Here is a 25,668-nt window from a genome sequence, read left to right as displayed (position 1 = left end):
AGACTCTTCTGAGAACCTTATCAATAAAACATAATTGTTTACTTCAACTGAGCGACGTGTAGTTCACTTTCATCTCATTTTTTGTGTTTGAAGATTATTGATGTTCCTTTTTCTGACACGCATTAACATCGGTTGCATTTTAACACAGTCTTTGGAGTGTTGTTGAAACGAGCAGGGTTTTTTTCCCCCCCCCTTCTTTGTCAATTATGCATCAGCCGCACTGATAACGTAATCTAAAGAGCGAATGCATAAAAGGCACAGTGTTGTCTTAATGGCATGCCAGTGAGGAAGTGCACACAGCAACTCATTGATTACATTCTTGATCGCCAACTGATAAGGAGCAAAATTTTTTACACTGACTGTTCATCGATCCGGATGTGCTGTTAAGTAGCCATTACAATTACCCCTGTTAACTCTTAAGTGCTTACAGATGAATGTTATTTCCTGGGATCATTTCATTATTCTCTATTGAATACAGGTTAAAGTGTGATCAATATTTTAATAATGACAATGGATCAAATGGCAATCTATAATGAGATAAGAGTTTTTTTTAGTGTTCAAACCAACTGTATACTACCTTTAGCAACAACAGAAGACGGACTCTATTAGCTGCTAACTAGTTGGTGAATATCGTGAAGCATTTTTGTGGCTAAGGATCCAGCCACACTATATTTCTGTAAGGAGCTAAAAGGAGGCTGAACATTAGACTTACATTCACCAAGTGGACACAAACAGGATCCCACATCATTTCGTACCATTGCTCCCTTTCCTCCTGGATGTGTAAAACAGTTTACTAACACACTAACACTGTGTGAAACAGTTACTAACACATGCAGTTTTAGCTTAAAAGGTGATAATTGTCTCAGTGTTGTGTTCGCAGCTCGTTTCCGTTGCCCTGAGTGGGCAATTAAAATCAGTTATTGCTGGTTTAGTTAGAAAGTGGTTGTCAGTGACAAAACTAAAGTAGTTCAGCAACAACAAAAAATAATTAGATTAACAAAAGCAGAAGTTTTTTTTTATTCTGAAGAATGCTCCCTGTCAGCGTTAACATTTGAATCCCAAATAACTTTAGGCTAATGTTCGAATTGGTCGAAGTGGGGTTACCATTTTCTATTTCTTCACATTCTGTTTGGCAGTTAAGGCTAATCTATAGCGATGCATCATATACCAAAATTGTTTTGAATCCAAATCTAAAAAGGAACTGGTGACACAGCCTGTCAGATAAGTGGGATGGAGTAAAAACTGAACTGTCGCGGAGAACCAGATTAAGAAGCAAAGCTTATGTGACACATGTTCATGCATCAGGCAGGCGGCCATGTTGTGACCAACATTCTACACTGGCAGCTGTGTTACAGATAGTTGAAGGGATCCAGCCCGGCCATGGCAGCTCCAGTGTACTGATCCATATTCTCTTTTAACCTCCCACACACCCACCACACCCTGACTAACACACATATGATCCGATGCCCCACATAAACACAAATGACAGAGCCTTTCCTTTCATGAATAAATCTTATTTCAATGTTATATTCTCATCCAAAGCAGATAGGCATCTGACAGATCATCTTCTGTTGAGCAACCACAACCTTTTTTTTTAAAATTATTTTCAGTTTTGTCAACAAGGTATACAATAAAAATAAAACTGGAATAATGCTTCATATCAAGATCACAGTGGGAAAAAAAAAGAAAACATTTAAGCCATTTAATAAAACATAAATCACTGTCTTCTTTAAAAATGCATCCCATGTACTCTCATGTGAATTCACTTGAACGCAGCTTCTGCACAAATAAAAGGGATGTATTTTTCAGCAATTTAAGACTTAACTGTGGCTCATTAGCTGCCGGGGTCTTGGTGGACTTTTATAGAGCATCATGGGTAAGTAGTTGTCCTTGGCGATGGGAAGTAGCTGTAGCAGGGTCAGCTACCAATTATTTCTCAGTGGGAGAAGCTGAACTGCAGCACAGCTACCTAGGAAGAATTCTGTTTTGGTTGAAGGATTTAAGAGGCGAGGTTGTGCTCTGTTGTTTGAAATCTGCACCGTCACCACAGGATGCCAGTAAATCCTACACATAGGACATTTCCCCAGAGTTACTTCAAAAAAGCATTTAAAACTTCCTTGTAAAGAATGATCAAATTGACAATGTAAATGTCATACAAAATTATGACTTAACATAATACCAAAAAAGTCCCATGCTCGCAGAAAATGCCACTCATTTGAGTTCATTGTAAAAAGCACCCAGTTGTTCATAAGTAAACAGTTCATACATAAACCCCAAAAACACCCCACTATTCATGGGAAAGTGCAAGGAATGTCCACTTTAAGTGACTTTAACTTGAGAAAAAAAGGGGGACAGGTTGGTCAAAAGGAGTTCAGTTACGGTACAGAAGCAACGGTAAAATAAAAATATGCCAGAGAGTTTTTTGTCATCTTCGCTCACTGGAGGGAGAAAGAGTCAGAGGAGCAGAGGCTGAAAGAACAAGAGGAGCTGACGAGGTGATGAAGACGAGAGGGGGAGAGACTGGAAGACAATTTAAAGAAACCAATTAGTGATTCCATTTCTGGAATTGCATAAAACCAACAGGCCTGAACAAATACATCTCCCCTTCCCTTATGTTGGTGATTAATTGTTCGTCTGGAGGGAGGCAGTCATAGCATTTAAAGACCAGGTGCGGGGACTCCCAACACAGGTGAGTGTGTTACCGAGGTGCCAAGGTGACCGGCTCACTGACCACTTATCAGGAGCTGAACTCTGATAACGACATAACAAAGAACTGATGAATGATCAATGTTTGAATTTCGACGTCACTATCAAAATGACTCAAGGCAACAGTCTTGATAGCGGAGCACTCGCCTTTGATCAGCCAGGCTTATCAAAAGTAAGCCACAGGAGCGGCAATGGCTCACTGCTTGCTTTAATACATAAAGGTGTTAACTGTGTTCTAGGCTGTTCTTTTTGTGTATTCATTCTGAATATTTCACGGTGACGTGTGCTTTTTGTTTCACAGCTTGTGCAACACCCTTTTTCTGGGTGCTCAGTTGGTAGGTGCTACAGCATTAAACGCACCTTTTATCTTAAACCTGGCTTGACTTCACGCTTTTTAACACCCTCCTTTTTTTTCTTTTTTTATTAAATCTCTCTACATATTTACAGACTTGTCATTTTTGCAGTCCTAGTTGCTGAACCGATTCATTCACGAATCAATTAGTCAACACTGACAGGAAATGAATGGGCAACTATTTTGAGAATCAATTGATTGAAGTGGAAAAGACAGACATTTGATGGATCCAGACCCTCAATATTAGCCACTGTTAACAGCCCGTTCATGGCGATGGAGTGTGTCATTACTCCTGCTTGCTCTGTATGAAAGTTACGAGGATGGAATGGGGGTGGTTGTTATTGTGCCTTTGAGCAAGTAGTGTAGCTAGAAGTGCTGAATCGATGATAGCTGATAAAATATTATGTGTGTTAACCACGACCAGGGGAGTTAAGAAGCAGCTAGCCGCAGTTAGCAGCTAACTCAAAGAAGAAGAACAGCACCGAAATGTCTGCAAACTGGGGAGACAACGAGGCCCTGGAGCTCCTCACCCCTACCGGATAATTAATGTTTATTCGTTTTACTTGAGTTAGTGTTTATTCACCCCCAACAGCCAGATTACTTTACTGTATACTATTATGTTCATTAAGTAAAGTTCATTTCCCCCCGGTTCAAGTCGGTAATCAACATCACAGTACATAAACACCCATCAATGGTCACCTCCGCAGGTCGCTGCTGCAGTCAGATTGATGATTGGGAGTGATATATCCACATTTTGTTCCACAAAGTTTAAACATAATCTCTGAGCACATCTATCGTTGGTAAACGGCTCTGGATCAGAGCAAAATCAGATGTGGCTTCGGGTGTTTATTCCTCCTGAAGGTCTGACCCTGCACCAAACTCTTTTCACCAGAGTTGGCTGTTTTTGAGCAGCTGAGCAGCTCCCCAACAAAACGGCAATATATATATACTGTATATATATATTCAATTCATTGGACGCTATCTTAGGAAAAACTTGGATTCAAAACCACATATCTATTCACAGATCTTCAACTTTACTTTTTCCTGACAACAATTATTTAGATCAAAACCTCAGTGGTCCTCCAGCCATTCTGTTCTGACACTGTTATGAATATGTTTGCAGAATTCATCTTTGGGTTGAAAAATTAGCTTAATATCACGTGAACAGCCGTGATGGTGTAAACAATGGTTCATTATTCATTTGAATTAGTCCGCTAAGTGTTACCACTACTGCCAGAGGATGTGTGTCTCATGTGTTCATCAGTCCGCGTAGAGAATATATAATAGTTCAATAACACAAGTGCCACATGTCCCTGCAGTATCAGGTGCAATATTCTGCTGTTATTTGTAGCATTTGTTCATTTTATTAACAACTGTCAACTAGTACATGTTGCAATATTAGTCAATATTATCTACACTGTAGTTGTAGTGTTTTACTATGAACATATCTTACATCTCTTTCTAGAATTGTCAGATAAGTGGGATGGAGTAAAATTCTTATTATAAATCTAAATACATATATAGTTGCTACATATTCTTTTAGTTATTTTATTTATAAATACTTGCATATTGTATTCTTATTTACCTCTTAGTATTTTCACAATTTATATTTTTATTCAAATCTATTACTCTTTCTCATTCTCAAATACTCTCATATATAAATATATCACAAAGCTGTACAGGCCTATTTACATGTTATTTTACATTTGTTTGTTTTATAGATTTAAATGCACCTTAATTACATTTTTTTCAATGAAAGTGAGATATCAGAACAGTGTATCTATTCTGGGAAGACGTGTGTGTGCCTGTGTGTGTAATTCAGCATTTAGCAAGAATTCCTCTGAGTGCAGAAACAAGAACATAACAATTTACAAACAGGCACAGAAAATGCCACACAGGAAAGACAAGACGTGGATATCATACGTGGTTAAACAAAAAAGCTAAAAGGAGAGTGACTAACAGACGTACATTCACCAAGTGGACCCCAAACAGCTCTCCAAATTAATGGTAAAATGTTAATCTTGTTGGATGTGTAAATGTTAAAGTTTGCTGACACGTGGCTGTTTCAACTTAAGGGTGATAATCATGTCAATGTTGTGTTCAAAACTTGGTTCGGTTGCCCCCAAGTGGCCAATTGAACAAAGTTTCTGTTTACAGCAGTATTACCAGAAAAAAAATGTAGAAGTACTGATTATGATTAGATAGAATGATGCCTGTCATTGTTAAAACCTAATCAGTACTTCTGGTGGGGTTAATTTTAATTAATTTATATACTGTTGGGTAGTTTAATCTATAACAATGCATCATAATTTATGAAGTAGTTCTTTGTTTTGAATGTAAAATCTTAACTAGTAGCTGTTCCTGTCAGATTTATGGAGTGGGGGGGGGGGGGGGGGGGTACGGTACTCCCCTCTGTACTAGTGTAAGTATTAAGTAGCTTTTGTGAATTGCATCAGGCAGGCAGCCATGTTGTAACCAACATCCTGCACCAGCAGCTGTGTTATAAATAGTCACACTGATCCAGCCAGGACATGGCAGCTACAGTAAATTGATCTATACTCCCTGCTTTCTTTTAACCTCCCACATACCCCACTTACACACATATACTGCAATCCCCAAATAAACACAAATGACAAAGCCTTCCAGTTCATGGGATAATAAATTATTTTAATGCAAGAATCTCATCCAAAGCAAAAAAGGCATCTGACAGATCATTTGGTTTCTTCTGTTAGGCAATCACTGCTTTTATGTTGGTTCATATTTTCAGTCTTATCTGCAAGGTACAGTATGTAATAAAAATAAAACTGGAATAATTCTTCACATCAAGATCGCCATGAAAAAATGAAACATTGAGGCCATCAAACATTAACAGTAATCAAACATAAATCACTGTCTTCGTTAAAAATGCATTCCATGTACTGTCATGTGATTTTACTTAAAGACAAACGTCGGCAAAAAACAGCTTCTGTGCAATTGAATGGGTTACATTTCAAGCATTAGGGTCCTAAGAGCACCCTGTGGCTCATTGGCTGCCAGGGTCTCAGTGGACTTTGGGGCATGGAGTGTGCAGGATAAGGGGTTGTCCTTGGCAATGGGAAGTAGCAGAGCTGAGGGGGGGAGGGTTAGAGATGATTGAAAGGGCAGGCAGGAATTGTATCTTACAGAGGTAATCATCATAAAGTGCCAAAGAGCCTCACACAAGTTGTGCCTGAGATCAAAATACACTGTATGTGTGTATGTGTTGTTGTGTATCTACCTTGGTGTGTGTGTGTGTGTGTGTGTGTGTGTGTGTGTGTGTGTGTGTGAGCATGTTGTGTGTTGGTGTGAGATTATATAAGCAGCCTGAGATTCAGGTTATGTATAGAAGCTCAGTTACAAGCTGCTACAGAGTAGCCCCCAGACAGGGTCAGTCTGTCAGTCAGTGTGGAGGGCTTCACATCAAGACGGGGGGATTGAAGATTATAATTATAGACCAGCTAAAGACATCAAGGGGGAAATAGAAGGGTAGTTTCAAGCGCGAGGTTTAAGGCAGATGGGGGAGAGGGCAATGGGATTCGAGGCACAGAAACAGGGGGCATGTGGGTAATAGGAGTGAACAGTTGGGGAATACGTTATGTGAGCATGTCCCAGAGACAGCAGCAACACAGAGCTGTCCAGCAGGCTGTCAGACACGTGTCTCCTGTGTCGTCTCTTCTCCTGTCCTCCACCACATACACTGGAGAGAGAAAAAGAGAAAGAAACATGTCATGAAAGAGTTGAGGCGGTGGTATACAGAGGAAGGGAGGACAAATTTAAAAAAGGCAATTAGTGATTCCTTTTTCTGGAATTGCATACAGCCAGAGATAATTCTCAGAATTACACCATCAAGTCTTCAGTAGTGAGTTCAAGTGTAACCATGGCTGCTATGATTTTCCTCTAATTACGTTCATCATGGGAGGCACATCACCATGGTAATGCCATTATCAGACAGTGTTCCAGTTGAGTAACATTAACACTGCTTTGAGGTATTATTAAACCAATAAAATGAGAGCTTTCAGAGCTACACACTCCCATGCCCCAACAAGGTGCTTTCCTTTACTTCACCTTCGGTCAATACGTCTAAATGAGTCAGGGTAAAGGATGTGGTACCCATATGTGAACGTCACCATCTGTTCAAAAAAAAAAAATATATATATATAAAAAATCAACACAAACAGCAGGCCTGAACAAATATATCTCCCCTTCCATGTGTTGGTGATTAATCATTCATGTGAAGGGACACTCTCATCGAGCCTTTAACAACCAGGTGCAGTGACTCATGACAAAGGTGACTGTGTTGCCAAGGTGACCAGCAGGGTTAGGTGACATGTTAAAATTTTCCAACCGGCCACCTGCAGCCAGACAAACAGTGATTGTTGATATATTTGCACACGTGGTTCAGTAGATAGAGGGGCTCCTCCACAAATCAGAAGGTGGGGGTTTAAATCCTCTGCGAACCAGATACTAAACCACAAACTGCTCCCGATGGTTGTTCCACTGGTGTGTGGCTGTGTGTGTGACTGGGTGAGCATGTCAGGGGGAGCTTTGACGCAGTGTATCGCACCAAATGAGCAGGTTTTTCATGGCAGCCTCTGCCACATTCATGAATGTGTGAAGTATTGTGAAGTGCTCTGAGTAATCGGTAGACTCGAAAAGTGCCATTCTGGTGTGTGCAACACACGTAGAGGGCAGGGAGTACCCAATACCTCAGTAATGACAAGACCATGTCTTTAAAGTAAGTTCCTTTCACTCACTTGCCGCTAGCGAACTGACACATGAGCCACTGTTTTGGTTCCAAAGTTTCTTTAAAACTCACCAAAACATTCTCTGTTAGTCTTTTCACGCTTCCGAAAATCACCTAATCTGGTCTGGCCACAAGAAACCCTTAATTCACCAAATTAGATGTATAAATGTTCTGGCTCTACAAGCTGCATCTCCCTGCTGCCTCTCTCTGCTGTGGCTGGCACCTTAGTGCTATTGGGTAAGCTTGCAGAATAAGCGTTTATCACTTTCAGTCGTTCTTTCGTGGCAGATCATTAAATAAAACAAAAATCATCCGAAAAGAAAAAAACAACCAGCAAAAGCCAATATAGTCGCCCAAGAATTGTTCCAACCCTGCTGACCAGCTGTTCATTACATGGACTGAACTCTGATAATCATATGATAGGGTACTGGTTAATGATTGGCCAATATTTAAAAGTGTCACGATCAAAATGACTCAATGGAAGGTTCTCAAGAGCAGTCTCGTTTGATCAGCCACTCTTATCTAAAGTCACAGACGAGGGCAGTCACTCCTCACTACTTGTTTTAAAGTGGACGTATTATACTCTATTACAGCTTTTTATTTTATTCTGGGACTCCACTAGAGTATCTCTGTATGGTTCACAGTTCATACTAGGGTTTCCGTTGTGCAGTTGTATGCCTCCACAACCAAGTTGTTGTTTACATCCATGTCTGTCCAGACTCATATACCATAATATGACATGTATAACTAAGTCCAGCGAACAGTTTCCAGTGAAAAAGATGCTGTGTTCAATTAGTTTTACAAAGGAGTACAGAAGACTGATAGGAGCTTTGGCACATGATGCAACAACCGCCTAAAACTCATTATCAGCAAAACCAATGAGCTTGAGATGGATTACAAAGCTTCAAATATGAATGATATGCTGTTGAATACTGGCAAGAAAAATGTTTTTGCAGAACATATGAGCAATAATTTATTACTTGTCAGACACCTATAACAATGGCAAAAACAAGCATTGTTAGTGAACATACATTGACAGCGCGCAATCGCCATGAAGAATTACATTGCAGCCTCCTTTGCAGCTGCAGTGATCTCGCTCAATACCGGACCATTCTCAAAAACTGTTGTCCCCATCAGTCACTTTGACACAAAAATATGGTCCAGGTTTAGAAATACAGAAGTTACTCTTTTAACTTGGTTTGACTTTACACTTTTACTGAAATGTTTGGCATTTTTGCAGTCTCAGTCGTATAAATGATCAGACAGACAACTACAATAACTTAATCGCGGGCAAATATTTTTGAGAAACATTTGGAAATTTCGGTAATTCTTTTAGCAGAAAAGCCTGATGGTTCGAGGCTCAACCATAAGGATTTTGTGTTGGTCCTTGTTTTACATTACAGTAAAGTGAATATCTTAGTGTTTGGGCTGTTGGTTAGGCTAAGAAGATGTGTGAATCTGTCACAAAGCAAATTCCACCACCTTTGTTCAGATTATCTTGTAAAACTGAAGCCCACTTGCAGTTAAGTGTTTGGAAGGAGTGAGTGAGAAGCCGCTTTTAGACAGGGCAGCAAGCCGCCAATCTGCCCATCCTATTGACGGCTAGGTCCGCGGTTTTAGACAGAGGGTGGCAAATTGGGGGTCTGTTTTGGTCCGCCAATTTGCTGCCTCGGACGGTACACTTATTTCCGCCTCGACTGCTAGATGGGCAACTGGACAGCCGCTGAGATCCGGGAGATGCTAGCGTCTCCTGGATCTCTAGCTTGTTGTTGTAGCGACAAGCTAGGAACTGTCGCTACTTTCAAATTAAAAGCCCCCCGCTAAGAACCCAGTTCTAAACTCCAATGGGGTGCAATGTAAAGCTCTTATTTTGAAGACAAATTCGTTGTCAACTGTTCGCAGCCCAACTTCGGGCTTCACGTCACGTCACATGTTTACGCCTACCTCTGAGGCGGCTTTTGGAAAAGGAAGAATATTATGCCTCCGTTTTAGAAAGCGGATCACAGCAGCTATCTCATATCACCTAGCCAAAGCTACGGCCCCAGTAAACACTGTACAACATGAGGTATTAGAGGATGCCCTCTCATCTTGGAGACTAATTTTTTTTTTACTTTTGTAAAAAATCATTTCTCATCCAATGATAGAACTAACAAAACAAAAAAAACATTGCTTTGGCAGAGGCATAGTAGTATGCCTCTGCCATACTACAATGTTTTTTTTTGTTTTGTTCAAGTTCATCAGTGCAATAAACATTTTGTGAAAAAAATCGTGCCAGAGAATCGTGATCTCAATTCTAAGCAAAAAAATCGTGATTCACATGTTTTCCAGAATCGTGCAGCCCTATTTGACATGATTACTGAATACCGTGCGCACTTGCACCAATCTCTGTTGTGTGTTACCACTCACCTGTGTTTTTGGGAGCTTCCCCATACATAGGCCCAGGAGGCGGTCCCCCCTGCCAGCCATACTGTGGTTGTCCAGGGTACCCTTGATAAGGAGGCTGTCCTGGGCCAGGATAAGGACCTCCAGGTCCCATTGGTCCAGGAGGGTAGTTAGGGTAAGCTGGATTTGGCTGTGCCATGTTCACCGGTGGAGGGTAACCCTGAGGTACGCCCTGGCCTGGGTAGCCTGGAGCTGAGGGGGCATTGTTTGTGTATGGAGGGGGCTGCTCAAAATTCATCTTTGGTGTGGAGAAAGGCCTAAATGACAAGAAAAAGCAGTGATGATGTAAAACAATTGCATTTTTCTCATTTTAAATAGTCTACTAAGTGTAACAACTACAGTAAAGACAGTTTATGTTGTGTGTTTTCACCAATGCCAGTTGAGAATACAAAATAGTACAAGTCAATACTACAGTAAGTGCCACGTGTCACATATTATAAAAGAGGGAAAACTTTTATCTTTTTAATGCAGTGTAGAAAGCTTATAATAGATAATGTACCACAATTAAATTATGTAGTTAGAGATGTAATAATCTAATAAGAATAAGAACAACCTGTGGTATTGTGAGGACCGTGGGAAAATGTGTGTGTGTGTGTGTGTGTGTGTGTGTGTGTGTGTGTGTGTGTATCTGTGCATGTTATTCACCCTCCAGAGTCACATTAACTAACAAATTCCTATGGGTCCAGATACAAGAACACAACATTATCAGACAGGCAATAAAATGATGCAACTGCTTCCCAGACCAAAGACGGCTTAGTGTGCGTTGTAATCATTCGACATGTCTTGCATCATTTAACGTCTTTGCGGTCTTATATGGCAACATAGCTTACACAGCCACACAGGGAAGACATCATTTTATGGTTGAAGGCGTCTTGTGAGTGAACGGTCAATACCAACCCACATCAGCCTTACCACAGATAAGTTCCATTATCTGACTGTTTAGCCACAGGCTTTACAAATGCTGTGAGAAGCAGGGTTCACAATGTACAGGGTGAGGCCAATCAATTGAACCATGGGAATGAGAAGGATAGACTGCAGTGGCTGTACCAGCCTGTACTGGTTGTATCTGTGCACTTAGTTTTCCTGTGCTGTCCATTGCAGCTCTGCAGCTCTGTAGCCTGGTAGCTTATGTTTACTTTCCGTATGTCTGGAGACATGGCAGGACTAATAGGTGTATAGACAAACACCCCATTGGACCTAATTAGGAAGAATCAGAACCACAACTGTGTCACACAGACACACACACACACACACACACATAAGCAACCTTATGAACTGAGCCCAACTGGTATCACAAAAATATATGTAATTTATGGTGAAGCAAGAAAAAACTTGTTACTACAAACTCAAGTTACATTTAGCCTAACATTGTTTAGAATTCGGCTATTAAGCTAGCTTGCTATTAGCTTAACTTTAATGCTTTGCATTTATTGGGAGCTTATTAATGGGCTATGAATATTAATACTGGGAGTATTATTGGTACATTTTCGCACCAACATTACTACATTTGGAAGGACTATCAATATAATGTTGACGCTACTGCATCTGCAGTCCAATCACTATTATCACTATTTCTGGCCGACCTTTTTCAATGGGAAAAAATGCGTATCCCATTAGCTTGACCTGATCTCATTTGTAGGTTACAGCACGGGGGGCACGAGGAGGGGATTCAGGGAGCAACCAAAGACGGTGATTGGCTGCTGCGACAACTTACTACTTGCTTATGGCGTCCAATCACAAGCCAGAGTGATGACTCCTGATTATCTGATTTGATACAAGATTGAATTGGTCCACATCAGATTTGAAGAAACTTGTGAAAAACATTAAATAAAATATCAATATCTTTTAAAATTTAACACATATTGGAAAGCTTTTGTTTAACAACATCATTCGGTTTTTATTCACCATACAACAGCAGACCTGTTTGGGAGAGGTGTATTACTGGTTTTCTCCCAGCAGATGTCAGACTGTTTCAAGTATATTCTTCTCAGATGCGCAGGTGGTTGCTGTTTTGGCATTTAACAAGCAATGCATTGTTTTACTTGGGTGGTTATGTGTAGGCCAAGGTATTTGACATTTTATTTTTCTTTGGCAATGTACTTCATCACATCACATGCCCCTCCAAGAGGCCCTCAAGTTCCAGCATAGGAGGAGCACTTAAGTCACATGATCTAAAATGTAAATTAAGACTGCGTTGCTTGTCCAGAGGAAGTGCTTAACAATTTTCACACTTGGTTTTCCCTTCTACTTGGAAACACAGACACACAAATGCGTAAGTGTGAATATCAAATCATCACACATCACACATTGATAGTTTGTGGGAGATAAACATGGGAAAGAAGACTTACGAAATTCTTCCTCCTGGCGCTGCCACCTATCTGTTTTAATGTTTGACCCATTTAATAAATGCAATAAATTTCTGCAATCACTTGAGTGTCTGAAGGTTATATTTTCTACTCTAGACCTATTAAGTAAGAAGTTATCATTTCCCGACAACTATAGCTTCTTATAAGGTCCGGGTCCACCACTATCCTCGTGTTAGCCTCCTTCACTGGATTTGCTCATGTAGAACAGACATTACTAAGGGTATTGAGCCAGATGGAAAACTGCTAGGCCTCCCAGGATTCCTCAGTCACATTGTGCATTTACACTATAAACATCCAAATAGCACTCCAAGTCCTTTCTGCTCCGCTACTCCACCCACATCCAATCTCCTGCCTCTAATAAAGCAATGCAGTAGCTGTAGCAGTAAACCGAATCGTGTCTTGAGACATTTCCTGCACTGGTAGATAAATAACACATTCCAATGCATTAGTAACACTTGTTATCTTTGCTGGAAAAACTTACATTGTATTTATTGGGTTCAAAGTATAACAGCAATGTTTTTAATCTCTATGATCTTTAAATAATATTACTGAGCCAACAAGTTTTATGGTTGGCTCTTGGGTCACCCCCACCTTATTTCTAAATACAATCACAGTGTAAGTTGAAAAAACCCAAAGGGAAATGTTTCAATTACCACCTCCTGCTTTAACATCAGCAATAGCCTTTTGTGTGCAGTACTTTTAAAAAGATGGTTGGACATCTCTTTACCTGAACGCGTCCTTAAAGCCACTGACAGATGGCAAGGCCTCTGTAACTATGGCTACCGTGTTCCAGACAGAGCACAGTAGTCCCTGGTGATTTGTTTTCTTTGTACCTTTAGGCAACGAGGAGTGGTAAAACAACACATCTCTCTTTCTCACTGTTAACAGGAAGGCTTCTGTGATGGCTGTCTCACCTTTGTTTAGCTCATGTGTGACGAGAGAGTGTTACCTTACTGCTTTCAAAGGGAGCTTACAAATAACCAGTAATGTGAAACCAATAAGGATGTATCCAGCAGCATATAAAGGCTACCCAGTATTTGTGTATTCTTATTGTAGAAGTGTGTTCATTTGCATGTGTGTCATTTGTTTTTCCCCCGTCGGACTGTGTAAGCTAAGACAATGTTTCCACAACATAATCATGGTGATAATACACAAACACACGTCTCTGAATCCATTAAATCCATTAGTACCAAATAGCAATATTGACATAAGGAGTGAAAGGGCGTAGTCAGTTCACTAATGTGCGATTACGATAGGAGCATTAAACAATTAACAATATAAAAAAGCCTCTAAAACAGAGAAATTCAATTAAAATGATACCTCTGTAGGCTAAGAAAAGAACACAACAGGGCACATGATCAAGTTCATCTAAATTAAACTCTGTAAAACCCACTCAGTGGTGCCAGTCCCAACTGTGGTTAGGCTGATATACAGTAAATGCCAATGTTGTGGTTATAGATTAATAGTATACTAATGATACTGGGAGAACTATATAGAAGCTTGAACAGGAAATGTACCACTTAAATTGCCCCCATCTAATGTCAACATTTAAAAAGGTAAGAGAAGAAATATTTCACACTAATACAATAAATGATTAATCATCCCTAAATGTATGGCCTTTAGAGCCTTTTTCTTCAGGCAGGTGTACAGAACAAGGCTGTGTTGGCCTAGTTTACAGAGAGACAAAAGAGCTTCATTTAATTGAGACTGTGCTTACATAGGCTGAGCTATACATGCAGCTGTGTTGCCTGGAGATCTCTGTTTACCTTCTCCACATCTGGAGACATCGCAGGAATAATGGGTTTATAGGAAGACACCCCACCAGAGCCAAGTCGCGACAAAAAACTGATTCCACAAAAAATACTATTCACGGTACAGGAAGAAAAACCCTTTGTTGCCACAAGCTAAACTAACAGATCGCATCGTGATTGCACTAGCTATTAAGCTAGTGTGTTAGCTAAAACACCATATTAGCCTTCATACGTATTAGTGGCCTATGAATATTTACATTGATAGTAGTAGCAAACAGGTGCATTTTTCACATCATCTATTATCAATATAATGTTTAAGAAATATTAAAAGCTTCTAAAAAGGGAAGTGGCCCCTGCAGGCCACAACCCCCAACGGTAGTCCTGTTTAGGTTTTTCCAGCCCCCCAAGTTAATGATGACTCGGCTCCTAAACACATTAAAATAGAGAAGTAACTGATATGAGTGAAGAGCCTACCTTTAAAAAAATATTATCCTGGTGTGAGGTAAACAGCAGCGATGTCAGCTGAGAAAGAAACTTCTCCCGTCTTCACTGTTTATCGCTAATTTTTTTTATTTTCTTTTACCGCAATAAGCAACCCTCTTGTCACAAGAAACCCCGTGCGTATCGCGGCTTGCGGGACGTGATGTCATTTGTAACCTACGCACGGGGGAGTGCTGCGAGGGCAGCTGAAGCCGTGATTGGCTGCAGCGGCTGCCCGCTGCTCGGTGCATCCAATCACGAGCCACAGCGATGACGAGAGGGACGTCGGGGGAAAAGCGTTGACTGCTGATCACCTGACTTGATAAAAGATTGAACAGGCCTACATTATCACTCCGTTAATGAGGAAACACAGAGGAGGGGGAGGGTAGCCCAGATGGGTGACCAATAAACTGAGTTGAATGACCAATAAACGTTAATCATTGCTTAGTGACCGTATTTGTTTCGCCCTTGGAATTTGATTTCAGATTTCTAATAAGCTTTTGGAAACTTTCAGCTGATAAACAAATACGTGTGTATAAAAATTAACAAGAATTTTGGAGATCCTGTTTACTGCATAATTGCGTTTTCATCCACGACATTAACAGCAGACCAGTTTGGGTGTATTGTTGGTTTTCTCCCAGCAGATGTCAGTCTATTCCCAGTCTATTCTCCTCTTAACTGCTGGCGGCTGCTGTTCTGCCTTTTTAAAGGGCGACCGGTTGAGTAAATGTTGTGTTGTTAGGTATTTGACATTTGTTGTGTTTTAGTTTTGATAGGGAAATGTAATGATCAGCAACACCTGCTACTCAAAGAAAACCCTCCACTGTACATCCAGCACACGAGGAGCACTTGATTTAAATGTATAGTTTTTAACTATCTTTTTCTGTCAGCCAAACACTTTCAAGACTGGAATAGTTTTCTTAGGAAGAGTGTTACAATAATAATGGGACAAAGCTTTGTTGAGGAAGGTTCAGCTTTCATTTTAAGGACGGTTTAAGAGAAAGGAGACTGAATACCTTTCAACTAATGCAGTCAATGGCAATTATTGGGTCTATAACATCCAAACACTATGTCTGAGCAATTTTTAAGATTTGTTTTTCTTCACAGCAGAGTAGCCTATATCTGAGTGAGCCTGCTCGGCTTCTGTTATGTCAAGCCAGAGCTATGGCTCAGGGGCCTCTCTGCACATGTTGGGCTTTAACTCAGTGTCAGTGTCAGTGCTCCTTTTTAGATGAGCGGCGACGGGACGCCTAACAGACAGGCTGAAGTGCACGTGCACACATATATAGTGCATATACATATGCAGCACATAAAAGCCAGGGGTGGAAGAAAAGTAAAAGTGGCAACACCACCACTTAAAATAGTCCATTACAAACAAAGGTCCTGCATTCAGAATGTTACTTAAGGAAAGAAGTGTTATCAGCAGAATATGCCACAAGTATCAAGTACTCAGTATACTGCAGAGTTCCATCTGTAAGTGTTAAATAATTATATAATATTTGATAATAATCGGGCTTCAGCTGCTTTACCACTTTACAAGTATCGTATTCTATGAGATCGAGATAAGATTTGTATGTATATTATCAATCTGTAAAGTACAAAGTCACTACAGCTGTCAGATAAACACACCCATGCATATGTACCGTGCACACATACGACGAGTCATATAGCTGGTAGACAGTGCTGTGAAACTTGGTTTCAGTTCCTCCATCAAACATGACATTACATGACTTCAGTATGAATATAGTAGCATAGCAGCAGAGAGCCAACATGACAGCTGCCCCTGACAGTGGAACTTAAAAGGAAATGGTCTCTATTCTGCAAGGCGATACCAGAGTGTGAAGCAACATGTGATGAGGCTTGCACAATGAATATGTATAGTAGGCAGCTATGTAAACAGACAGAGTTGTAGATCAGTGGTGACCCCAACAAACAAGGACCTGACTTTTGACAGATGCAGTACATGGTAGAGTATGTTACAGTAGAGTACAGAGATGCTGTTTGGCAGCCATCACCTCCGCCTCCGGATGTGAAAGGCGGCTGATAAGCATTTAATGTGAATGTGATATGCCACAAGGGGTACGAATGTCAACCCTGGACGTATCTTGGCAACCGGGCTGTTCCATCGGCCACCATAGGCTTTATCCTAAGATTGAGCCAAATACATGGTAAATCAGCGTATTCTGCCTTGTCATTCTGCATATATTTGTTGCATAGTGAACAAAGCCATGGTTTGTTTTCAACCTAGCTTAAGCTGACAGTTCAAAAGTGTTTCTTCTTCTTTTCATTTTTTATACTTTCAAAACTTCAATACACTGTCCTTCGTTGAAACCTCGCCAACAGGAGCTAAACAGGTTGAACCAACATTGAACATCCTTGTATATGAATCTAGCATAATCCAAAGAGCAGCTTGTGACTTTAATTTCAGAGAGCAGCAGTGATCAAGGAATTTAGTATTATTTCACTGGTATAAACAGACTTAACAAAAGTGACTGTTTTAAAAAGTTGGCTTAATTCTTGCAGTGTAAATGTTTAAATAAATGAAATGTAAATCTAAAGTTTGAGAGTGTGTGTGCATACATGAGACAAACACGCGGTCCACTTCAGTCCCTGTCCCCTCCCTGCCATGATAGATGTGATCAAACAGGTTGTGTGTTACAGTGTCTGTTTACATCGTCACCCCGGCAATTCAGCCCGAGCCTGCACCAAAGGCTTCGACGGGAGCAGGATGACAAAAATAGAGCCTCGTCTACCAGTCAAGCCGACCCTCTTACAGTAGAAAGTGTAGGGGGAGCAGGGGGGAAGGAGATGCAGACGGAGGATATTTTGTTTATGGAAAAGGGCAATGGAGCAAGTTAACCAGAGTTCACTGAAACTCGGAGGCTGGTCGTCTGGAGTGGAGTGGCTTATAGTGCGACAAGGCATTTTTGTTTTTTTTCCAACACAACATTAGATTCATGCAAGTACAATCAAACCATTGATCGGCTTTATATGAGAAACAAGAAACGTGTCAGATTTACACATTCATGGACATTAGTTGGATTCAACGTAATCTGTGTGATGCAGTTAGACAGCACTGTGTACTCTTTTAACAATATGGAGGTTTATACAATGCATCGCTTATCTAGACATTAAAACAAGCAGTGTGAAATACTTGTTTTGTTGCAGACACCTTTGGCTCAGTGACACGTACCTTGTCCAGATAGTTACTGACATGCTCATGTGTCAATGTCACATGCTCACTGAAAAAAATGTACTAGCAAGGACCTCCTACTGTAGCCAATACATTACCTCTGGATACATTTCTCGTTGTAATCCCATTCATAAATTCAAGGCTAATTAAAAACTAGAGATTACAATGTGTTGGAAATCATTTGCCTGTGTGATTTGACGTTGCGGTGACTTTTACATGGGGTTTACATCAAATTAAAGTGACCAATAATCATGGTGCATATGACATATACGGAGTGTATTTGTGTATTATTTTCAGTTTCATATCTCCATGTCTGCCAGACAGGATATCCCTCAAAACTACATGACGGGATCATGTGCCGTTCCTCTTAGTCACCTGGTCTTCTTCTCACATGTTCCTTGCACGAACACACAAACACACACTTGTTCAAACAGTACATGCAGGTCAGTAGGCACGTTTTACAAAAACAGCCAAGTGCACACAAAATGTCAACTGATTAAGCATTACCCTGATTTCTGGCAAAAAGTTATCTTATCGTTCTGTACCTCTGTTGGTCCCATGTCGATCAGGTGTTTGCAGTAGGGCACAGTCGCACTGTGGCTCACAGCAGGTTAACGTTGCGTCTATGAAATGAAACTGACCAAATACTGAGCACATGGTAAACCTGCTCAGAGTTTTATTGTTTCAAATAAAGTGAATAAATCAGAGCCTCCTATCCGAAAACCAGTAATTAGCTTTAATGCAAATCAAAGTTTCTGTCACATCTGCAAGGCCGTGGGATAAGAACAGCTGTGCAGACTGACCCACATCATACATGACGCAGAGGGACCTGGTTATCTGTTCTCTGTTCACTACTGAAGATATACCCTGACATGTCATCAGTGCTGAAACAATTATCTATTGTGGCCAAATCTGTCTCAGCACAAGCCATACAGTATATTCTCAGTAAATCCACAATTACATATTTGAGATGACTGCCTGGTCAAATACCAGCAGGTGTCACACCCCACATGCCACCCCTACATTGTAGGGTGGTTTTAATGTCTGGCTTGTCTTTGGGCTGCAGCTGCACTCATTCCTTAGGAGCAGGCCTGCTCCTGCATTCAGCTCGTGTAATCTACAGATAAGTGTCTAAAACAGGCAGGCATACTGTATGTAGACCTGACCCTGTGGATAGAGTGAGAGGCCTAATACACACTGCACACAGGGCTAAGTCTCCTTCAGCCTTTCACTATTGTGTGCTAATGGTCTGAATCCACTGAACAAATCTGAAAATGCTTGTCTTTAGCTACATCTTTATTAACGAGACGTATGTGATTAACCACTCAATAAGAACCACCACTAAGATAAGTTAGTGTTCAATATTCTATCTTGAGCAACATAAATTTATGATTTATCTTAAAGCAAATAAATCCGCCTGAGGCGACTACTTAATAATTGTAATCAATTCAACACAGTCTGGCTGTGTTAGGGCAGTGCACAGACAGATCCCACTCCATACATAGATGGTTATGCAACACGTGAAGAGCCCAACCTTTAGGATTTTTGTTTTTTCACTACACAAGGTGTTCTGAAGCTCTGTTGTTGTGTATACCGTACAATAAGCAGGCTTGAACAGACATTGAGCACAGACTTACCCTGTATACTCTTATAAAACATATGCAAAGAGCTTTAAAAGTTTCATGTCATGAAAGACGTACATTTGAAACTTCAAATTCAGTTGAGGGAAACTTTAACAAAAACAAAAAAAACACAAAAATTAATCGGCTAAGAAGTAAATTAGACTTTGTTTCCCACTATATATATAAATATGTTATCAATTTTCAGTGGTTAATGTGCACATGGTTGAGCTCCTTGACAGCATGCAGCTAAATGAGGCAAGAAAATATTACATAACGGTTTGTATTAGACTTGAGACTACACTGACACATCAATAAAAGACGAAACAAAACAAAATATTCCGATGTGAACAAATGTTATATTCTTCATATACTCTTATAGTACAATAAAACAGTTAACTTAACTGGGAGTTTTAAATGTCATAAATGACCTAAAAACAACTTTTCATATATACATAATATAGTATACATAAATATATTTGACACCACTTCTATATCACCCAAATATTATTTTATTATTCTGCATTATAAACTGTAAAATAAAACAAAAACTGTTTTCATGTGGGACAATACACTCTGCTACGATATGTATGCAATAGGCAAATATCAGTCAACCAATATACAGGTAGGCTCTAGTCGTGAACATTACTTAATATAGAATGTGATATACATTTAAAGGGTATCTCCATCAATTTTCCACATAGAAAGCCTTCTGTGGCTCTAGAGCAAGCTGCATCCAATCTAATAAGTTCCCTCTAGTGAGTTGCATTGTGGGCAATGTAGGCACCAGGTTTTGAAAAGCAGTCCACTGGTCTTCCATTGTACTCCTACAACACTGCTGAACTAATTCTGTCACATCACCTTTTTTATTCCATACTTTCATCTTCATTTCAAAACCTGGCGTCAACACTGCCAACAACATAACTGAGTGACATCACTGGAAGCAGTTTATCTGATGACATGCAGCTTCCTCGAAAGCCACAAACAGCTTAATACTACTTTTTTCAAGAGGCAGTAGTACTCCCCAAGACTTGTAAACAATAAAATGTATACATTTATCAGAGTAACCTTTAAATAAAGAAAAATAAAAAACAAACACACGATTGCTGACTGTTGGAACAGCCTTTATTTGAAATTATTCACATTTCATCTCTCTTCCATACAAAACAGTAGGAGCTGATTTTCAGTAGGCACGGCCCCAGTTATTAGGAGACACGCGTTTGCCTATCACAAAAAAGTTAGCCGTCCTTGTTTCTGGGGAAATACAACAAAACTTAACTGATGCCTGCAGTGAAAATCTCTACATGTCGTAATGTAATCATCTCATATTCCCCAACTTAAAAATAGGCTACATAGTACAATTTTCTTATTTACAAAAGATAAAAAAAAAAGCTAAATCAAAATGGATTTTTTCAAATCCTGCTGCAGCTCTGAAGTGAGTGAGCAACCAAATCAACCCATAATACCAGTTCTTTGCTTAACATACTTTTTTTAGGATCAAAAACATCCTATAGTTTTCTAACGTTTCCATTCTTTTTGGTTCCTCACAAAAAGCTTTTTATTTTAAAAAAAAGGTGAAAAAAAGCTTTATATGCAATGCATTACAGTCAGTAATGACCTTGGAGGTGTTTTAACTATTAACTCTCCACAGGAGGTAGTACTTGAGCTCAGATGTCCATCTCAAACTGGTTGTCATCTGTTGAAGAAGGGAGAGAAGAAACGGTTAAAAGATTAATAGGGAAGATATCTGACAGTCAGCTGGCAGCAAAAGTTTTGTATTTGCAACCCAAGCACAACCACACCTCAACGGACTACAGAGAGGACACAGAGTGCAGACTTTATCAACCCTAACTGTCAAGAGAAAAAATAAACAGTAGACTAAAAACGGTGTAGCTCACAAATCCAAACGGCATGAAATGTCCTGTGTTTACCAACCCAGACAAGGGGGTAAGGGGGAAAAAGGGGGTCATCCTTAATCCCTATGGTCTTTGGTTTGACAGAAGGAATGGAGAGAGACAGATTGATGTTTGGTCGGTTTCACTCAATAATAAATTAGCTGTCTCAACTTGCCCATGAGCCCAAACCTTGGGTCAGGCTGCCCCACAAGAGAACAACTGCCAAAATGAGCTCTTTTATCTCAAAACATGGCATTATATCCTCCGGAGAGGGCCATCAAGAATACAGACACGTCAGTAAAATGGTATAGCTGCTACATTACTGTTATTGATATCTTTCAGCCCTCAACAACAAACTAACAGCTGATAGTAACAGCCTGAAAACGAGATTTCCCATCTTATGCAGTATGAAACATATAGTAATCATTCAGTACTAAGCCACTGGCCTAGTTTTGAAAGCCTGTTATTTCCATGAAGGCACGGCCCCTGAAAGACTCAACTAGTGCATGCCGATAATGACTGAGCACTCCTGACCCAGTCCTCAACACAGCGCAACTGCCATGCTGCAAAAATGTAGGCATAGCACTGCAGAGACACATGCTGCACCTATCTGCTGCATTAGCACATGTTGAATACTCATGACGACTCAGTGTGGAAAACAAAAGGGTTGCAAGTTCATGGGAGCAGCATGGTGAGAAGGAAAGGCGTAATATGTGTTGTTCTCTTATTAGATAACGCTAAAAATTGTGCATTGTGAAGTTCATTTTAAAAAAAGCTCAATATATCTGTTTTTTATGCGTTATGGTACAGATGTCTATATGTGTTCACAGACATTACGGAGTGTGTGTAAAACTAGTCAAGCTAAGAGAAAACAAGAACCAAGTACTGGTATGTTTACCTGCAATGTCTTTCTCTTCCTCCTCTGCCTCTTCTTTGAGATCTTGCAATTTGCCCATGGGGTGTGTAGCAGGTACTGTTACCCCTGGGATCTGGGGCAGACAGCATGGGGGGGTCCGGGCGATAGGGGAGTTTCGACAATCCAACAGAAACTTCCTGTCATAGATGATGCGGGTACCTGTGGTTTTGAAAAGACAAAATCTGATGTTGGATCTGCATTTAACACACATTAAATATGACTTCCTAAAAAGTTGTTGTTGTTGTTACAGACAACAGACCAAATGCTGAAATATCACAATCAAAAGAGGGCCTAGTTGGACCTATGAATCTCTGCAAAGTGCAAATCTGCAGCGTTAAATATCATTACCCTCTACAGGAGGAAATTTTAGAGGGGAAAGGAGGGTTCAGTGTGCGCACAGAGGGGAGGGATGAAGGCTGTCCCTGCAGTAAGTTCTAGGAAATCAGAGCACAAAACATTCTGTCTTTGAAGCCAGGGGAGAGACTGAAATGAGATTGAAGCCACTTGTTTTTATGTGAGTAAAAGCTTTAACATTGACCGCAGAAGGAACAAGCCTAGGTATGCATCAACTCAAGGGTGGCTTTTCTCAAGATATCTTTTAAAAAAAAAGAGAAAAAAAAAAGCACGCATTACATCTGCCATTTGGACTTAGGCCAACTCCAAACACAAACAGTATCATAAAGGCAGTCTTGTGATAAGTTTGACCAGGACATGGCTGAGTGAAGGAGTGCTCTGCTGATATTTTTATTGGAGTTTGAACTGTCACGTACAGTATATGCTTCACCCCTCGACAAGGAAAAACATGTTATGTAACAGCTGCAGTTCATCCTGGACAAAGGGAACCAAAGCAGAGGGGGGAGAGAGAGAAAGAAGTGGGGTGAGGAAGGGGGGCTGGAATGCATGCTTTAACGCAAGCAACGCATTGCAAGGCTAGATTAAAGTAGGGGGCAGTTACGCAAAACATGGGGGCAACACATGGCATGAAACCAGTAGAGTGAAATGTGCTACACGCAAAGTGGAATAAAAGTCAAAAACTGTGCAACTTCAACACATGTTGTGTTCATCAATACTGTCAATTTTGTGGCACAGATAAACATGTTGCTCGTACTCCCCATGCATTAGACAGTTCCTCTCCCTCCTCCTTCTCAACTTGTACAGAATGTTCTCTACAGTTCCTGAAATGCATGGCAGAGAGCAGCACGGATAGGACGGGACCAACTCCTCCACCAATGCAGAGGCCAATCGCTTGGCTGCTCTGGCAGCTGGTCACATACACCCATCTTCAAACCCCAAGTCACGGGGTTAGACGGCTCTTGTTGTGTTTAGCAGTCAGTGTTTTTTGATGCAGCAGCAAGTGGCTGACTGTGGGATCAGAACCTCAGCGTGTGTGGGAAGGGTCAAATAAAAAAACACTTTAATTTTAAATGTGCATGTTCAATATTTCTGTCAATGTTAGAAATTTCAAAATACATGGCTATGTTACAATCGTATTGATTCGATTGTAAAAAGAAGAGTAAAAACAAAATCCTGACTACACTCCACACTACTTACAGTGGGAAAGTACTACATGATTTCAGTTCTTGGTTTCCTTGGTTCGCTTTGTCCAATCATCAGACAACAGCAGACTTGTTGACAACAGGAGGGCTGCAGCCATCATGAGCAACAAAACCATGTATCCACGTGCATCCTATTTTTGTTTCACAGTTGTTTGCATTTTAATATGATTGGTCCAATATAAGTTCGAGCTCGAGTCAACTTTTAATCAAAACTTTAGTCAGCTGTTTTATTCGTGTGTATTGTTCTGCAGCGTCTCGCGAGAACTTGTTTAGCTGCATATTTGCACGTATGCACGACTGTTGAGTTACAGCTTTAGCAAGCTAACTTTCTCTTCCAAGTGTAACAGAAAACAAAACGAAAAACAAACTAAATATGAAATGATAGTCCTTAGAGAGAAAACGCAGCGCTCGGAAGTTGTGCGTCTCCACAGTTCTTACCTCCAGGCGTGGTGGAGAAGAGGGTTCCCCCGGGTGTCTGGCTGTAACAGTCGGGTAGCTGGGACCAGTCCTTCAGGGTGAGCACCTTGGTCGGGATGGGGCAGCTTTTCACTTCTTTTGCGGCGGCGGTCGACATGCTAGCTCCTGCTGCTGCTACTGCGGGTGGAGGGGTACTGGTGTTTTTAAAAGTCCTCAAACTCGCCTTTGCAACACTCGCTGACAGCCTTCAACAACGAAAAAATGGCTTCCAAGTTGTGAGCACGTTACAACTAATGTTAAAGTTTCACAACTTTAACTCGTAAAGTGGAAAAGTGTTGCAGACACAAAGGTGGGGGCTCGGTGTTGTCCGTCGCTACAAGTAGCTACCATGTGCTGTATATATAGATGGTGGTAATGTGTAGCATCGCAGCTGCAGCAGCCACTCGTGATGTTTTTGTGCAAGAGCGATGAGACACGTGGTGGGGCAATGGGCTTGTGGGCCGAATGTTTTCTTATACAGCACAGTCCGTGGGGGCGGTGACAGTGTATAAAAAAGTTATGAAATAAAGACATAATCATAATAATGAGATAAAAAGTTAGAATAATAAAATAAAAAGTAAACACGATTTAATATAAAGTGAAAATGACGAATAAATAGTTGGAATTTATGAGCTATATAGTTAGAATTGTGAAATAAAAATCATAACTTTGAGATTCAAAGGTCAAAATTATGACATGAAAAGTCATTGCCATTAAATATGTATAAGATTATGAGGTGAAGAAATATATATAAATTATGAGATATCATAATTATGACACGAAAAAAAAGAAACGTGTTAAGTTTGTGTCAATTTCTATCAGAAATTCAGTCAATAAAACTTGTAAACTGTAATTTTGTTATTCTGTTCTGTACATGCGACATCTATTGCATGTCTTTCTGTCCTGGGAGAGGGATCCCTGCTCTGTGGCTCTTCCTGAGGTTTCTTTTATCTTCTTCCCCCCCGTTGAAAGAGTTTTTTTTCTAGGGTCTTAGGACAGAGGATGTCATTCACTGTACAAATGGTAAAGCCCATTGAGGCAATGTGATTGTCATGAAAAAAATTTATTTGATCTGATTTGATTTAAAGAAGTAAACTGTTATGTCGTCATTTCCACGTTTAAATACATATTTATGACTTTTTGTCTCGTGACTTTTCATTTCGGCTTTTATCTC

The 25,668-nt window shown here is 40.3% G+C and overlaps 2 protein-coding genes across 2 annotated transcripts; both read right to left on the bottom strand.

Annotated features, from left to right (window-relative positions):
• Positions 1–5,698: 5,698 nt before the first annotated feature.
• Positions 5,699–15,046, bottom strand: LOC115569149 (cysteine-rich and transmembrane domain-containing protein 1-like). The gene is made up of 3 exons (XM_030397090.1): positions 14,854–15,046; positions 10,227–10,519; positions 5,699–6,773 (listed from the first exon to the last, which is right to left on the bottom strand). Exons 2-3 carry the CDS (start codon positions 10,498–10,500, stop codon positions 6,670–6,672), a joined length of 378 nt encoding a protein of 125 aa, XP_030252950.1. The 5' UTR covers positions 10,501–10,519; positions 14,854–15,046; the 3' UTR covers positions 5,699–6,669.
• A 5,732-nt stretch (positions 15,047–20,778) lies between these two features.
• On the bottom strand, positions 20,779–24,955 carry eif4ebp3l (eukaryotic translation initiation factor 4E binding protein 3, like). Its single transcript, XM_030397335.1, has 3 exons — positions 24,477–24,955; positions 22,465–22,641; positions 20,779–21,367 (listed from the first exon to the last, which is right to left on the bottom strand). Exons 1-3 carry the CDS (start codon positions 24,610–24,612, stop codon positions 21,339–21,341), a joined length of 342 nt encoding a protein of 113 aa, XP_030253195.1. The 5' UTR covers positions 24,613–24,955; the 3' UTR covers positions 20,779–21,338.
• Between the last annotated feature and the right edge of the window lie 713 nt (positions 24,956–25,668).

The sequence above is a fragment of the Sparus aurata genome, chromosome 18, assembly GCF_900880675.1.
Source record: "Sparus aurata chromosome 18, fSpaAur1.1, whole genome shotgun sequence".
In the NCBI taxonomy this organism is placed as follows: domain Eukaryota; kingdom Metazoa; phylum Chordata; class Actinopteri; order Spariformes; family Sparidae; genus Sparus; species Sparus aurata.
The sequence above is the reverse complement of the archived record's forward strand: the minus strand, read 5'-3'. Positions and strand labels throughout refer to the sequence as shown.

Excerpts from the sequence above, each read along its gene's own strand:
- LOC115569149 (XM_030397090.1), bottom strand. The coding sequence starts at position 10,500 with ATGAATTTTGAGCAGCCCCCTCCATACACAAACAATGCCCCCTCAGCT. Across the intron at positions 6,774-10,226 it reads GGAAGCTCCCAAAAACACAG|TGTATGTGGTGGAGGACAGG; the intron begins GTGAGTGGTAAC and ends TTCTCTCTCCAG.
- eif4ebp3l (XM_030397335.1), bottom strand. The coding sequence starts at position 24,612 with ATGTCGACCGCCGCCGCAAAAGAAGTGAAAAGCTGCCCCATCCCGACC. Across the intron at positions 22,642-24,476 it reads CTTCTCCACCACGCCTGGAG|GTACCCGCATCATCTATGAC; the intron begins GTAAGAACTGTG and ends TCAAAACCACAG. Across the intron at positions 21,368-22,464 it reads GGAAGAGAAAGACATTGCAG|ATGACAACCAGTTTGAGATG; the intron begins GTAAACATACCA and ends CTTCTTCAACAG.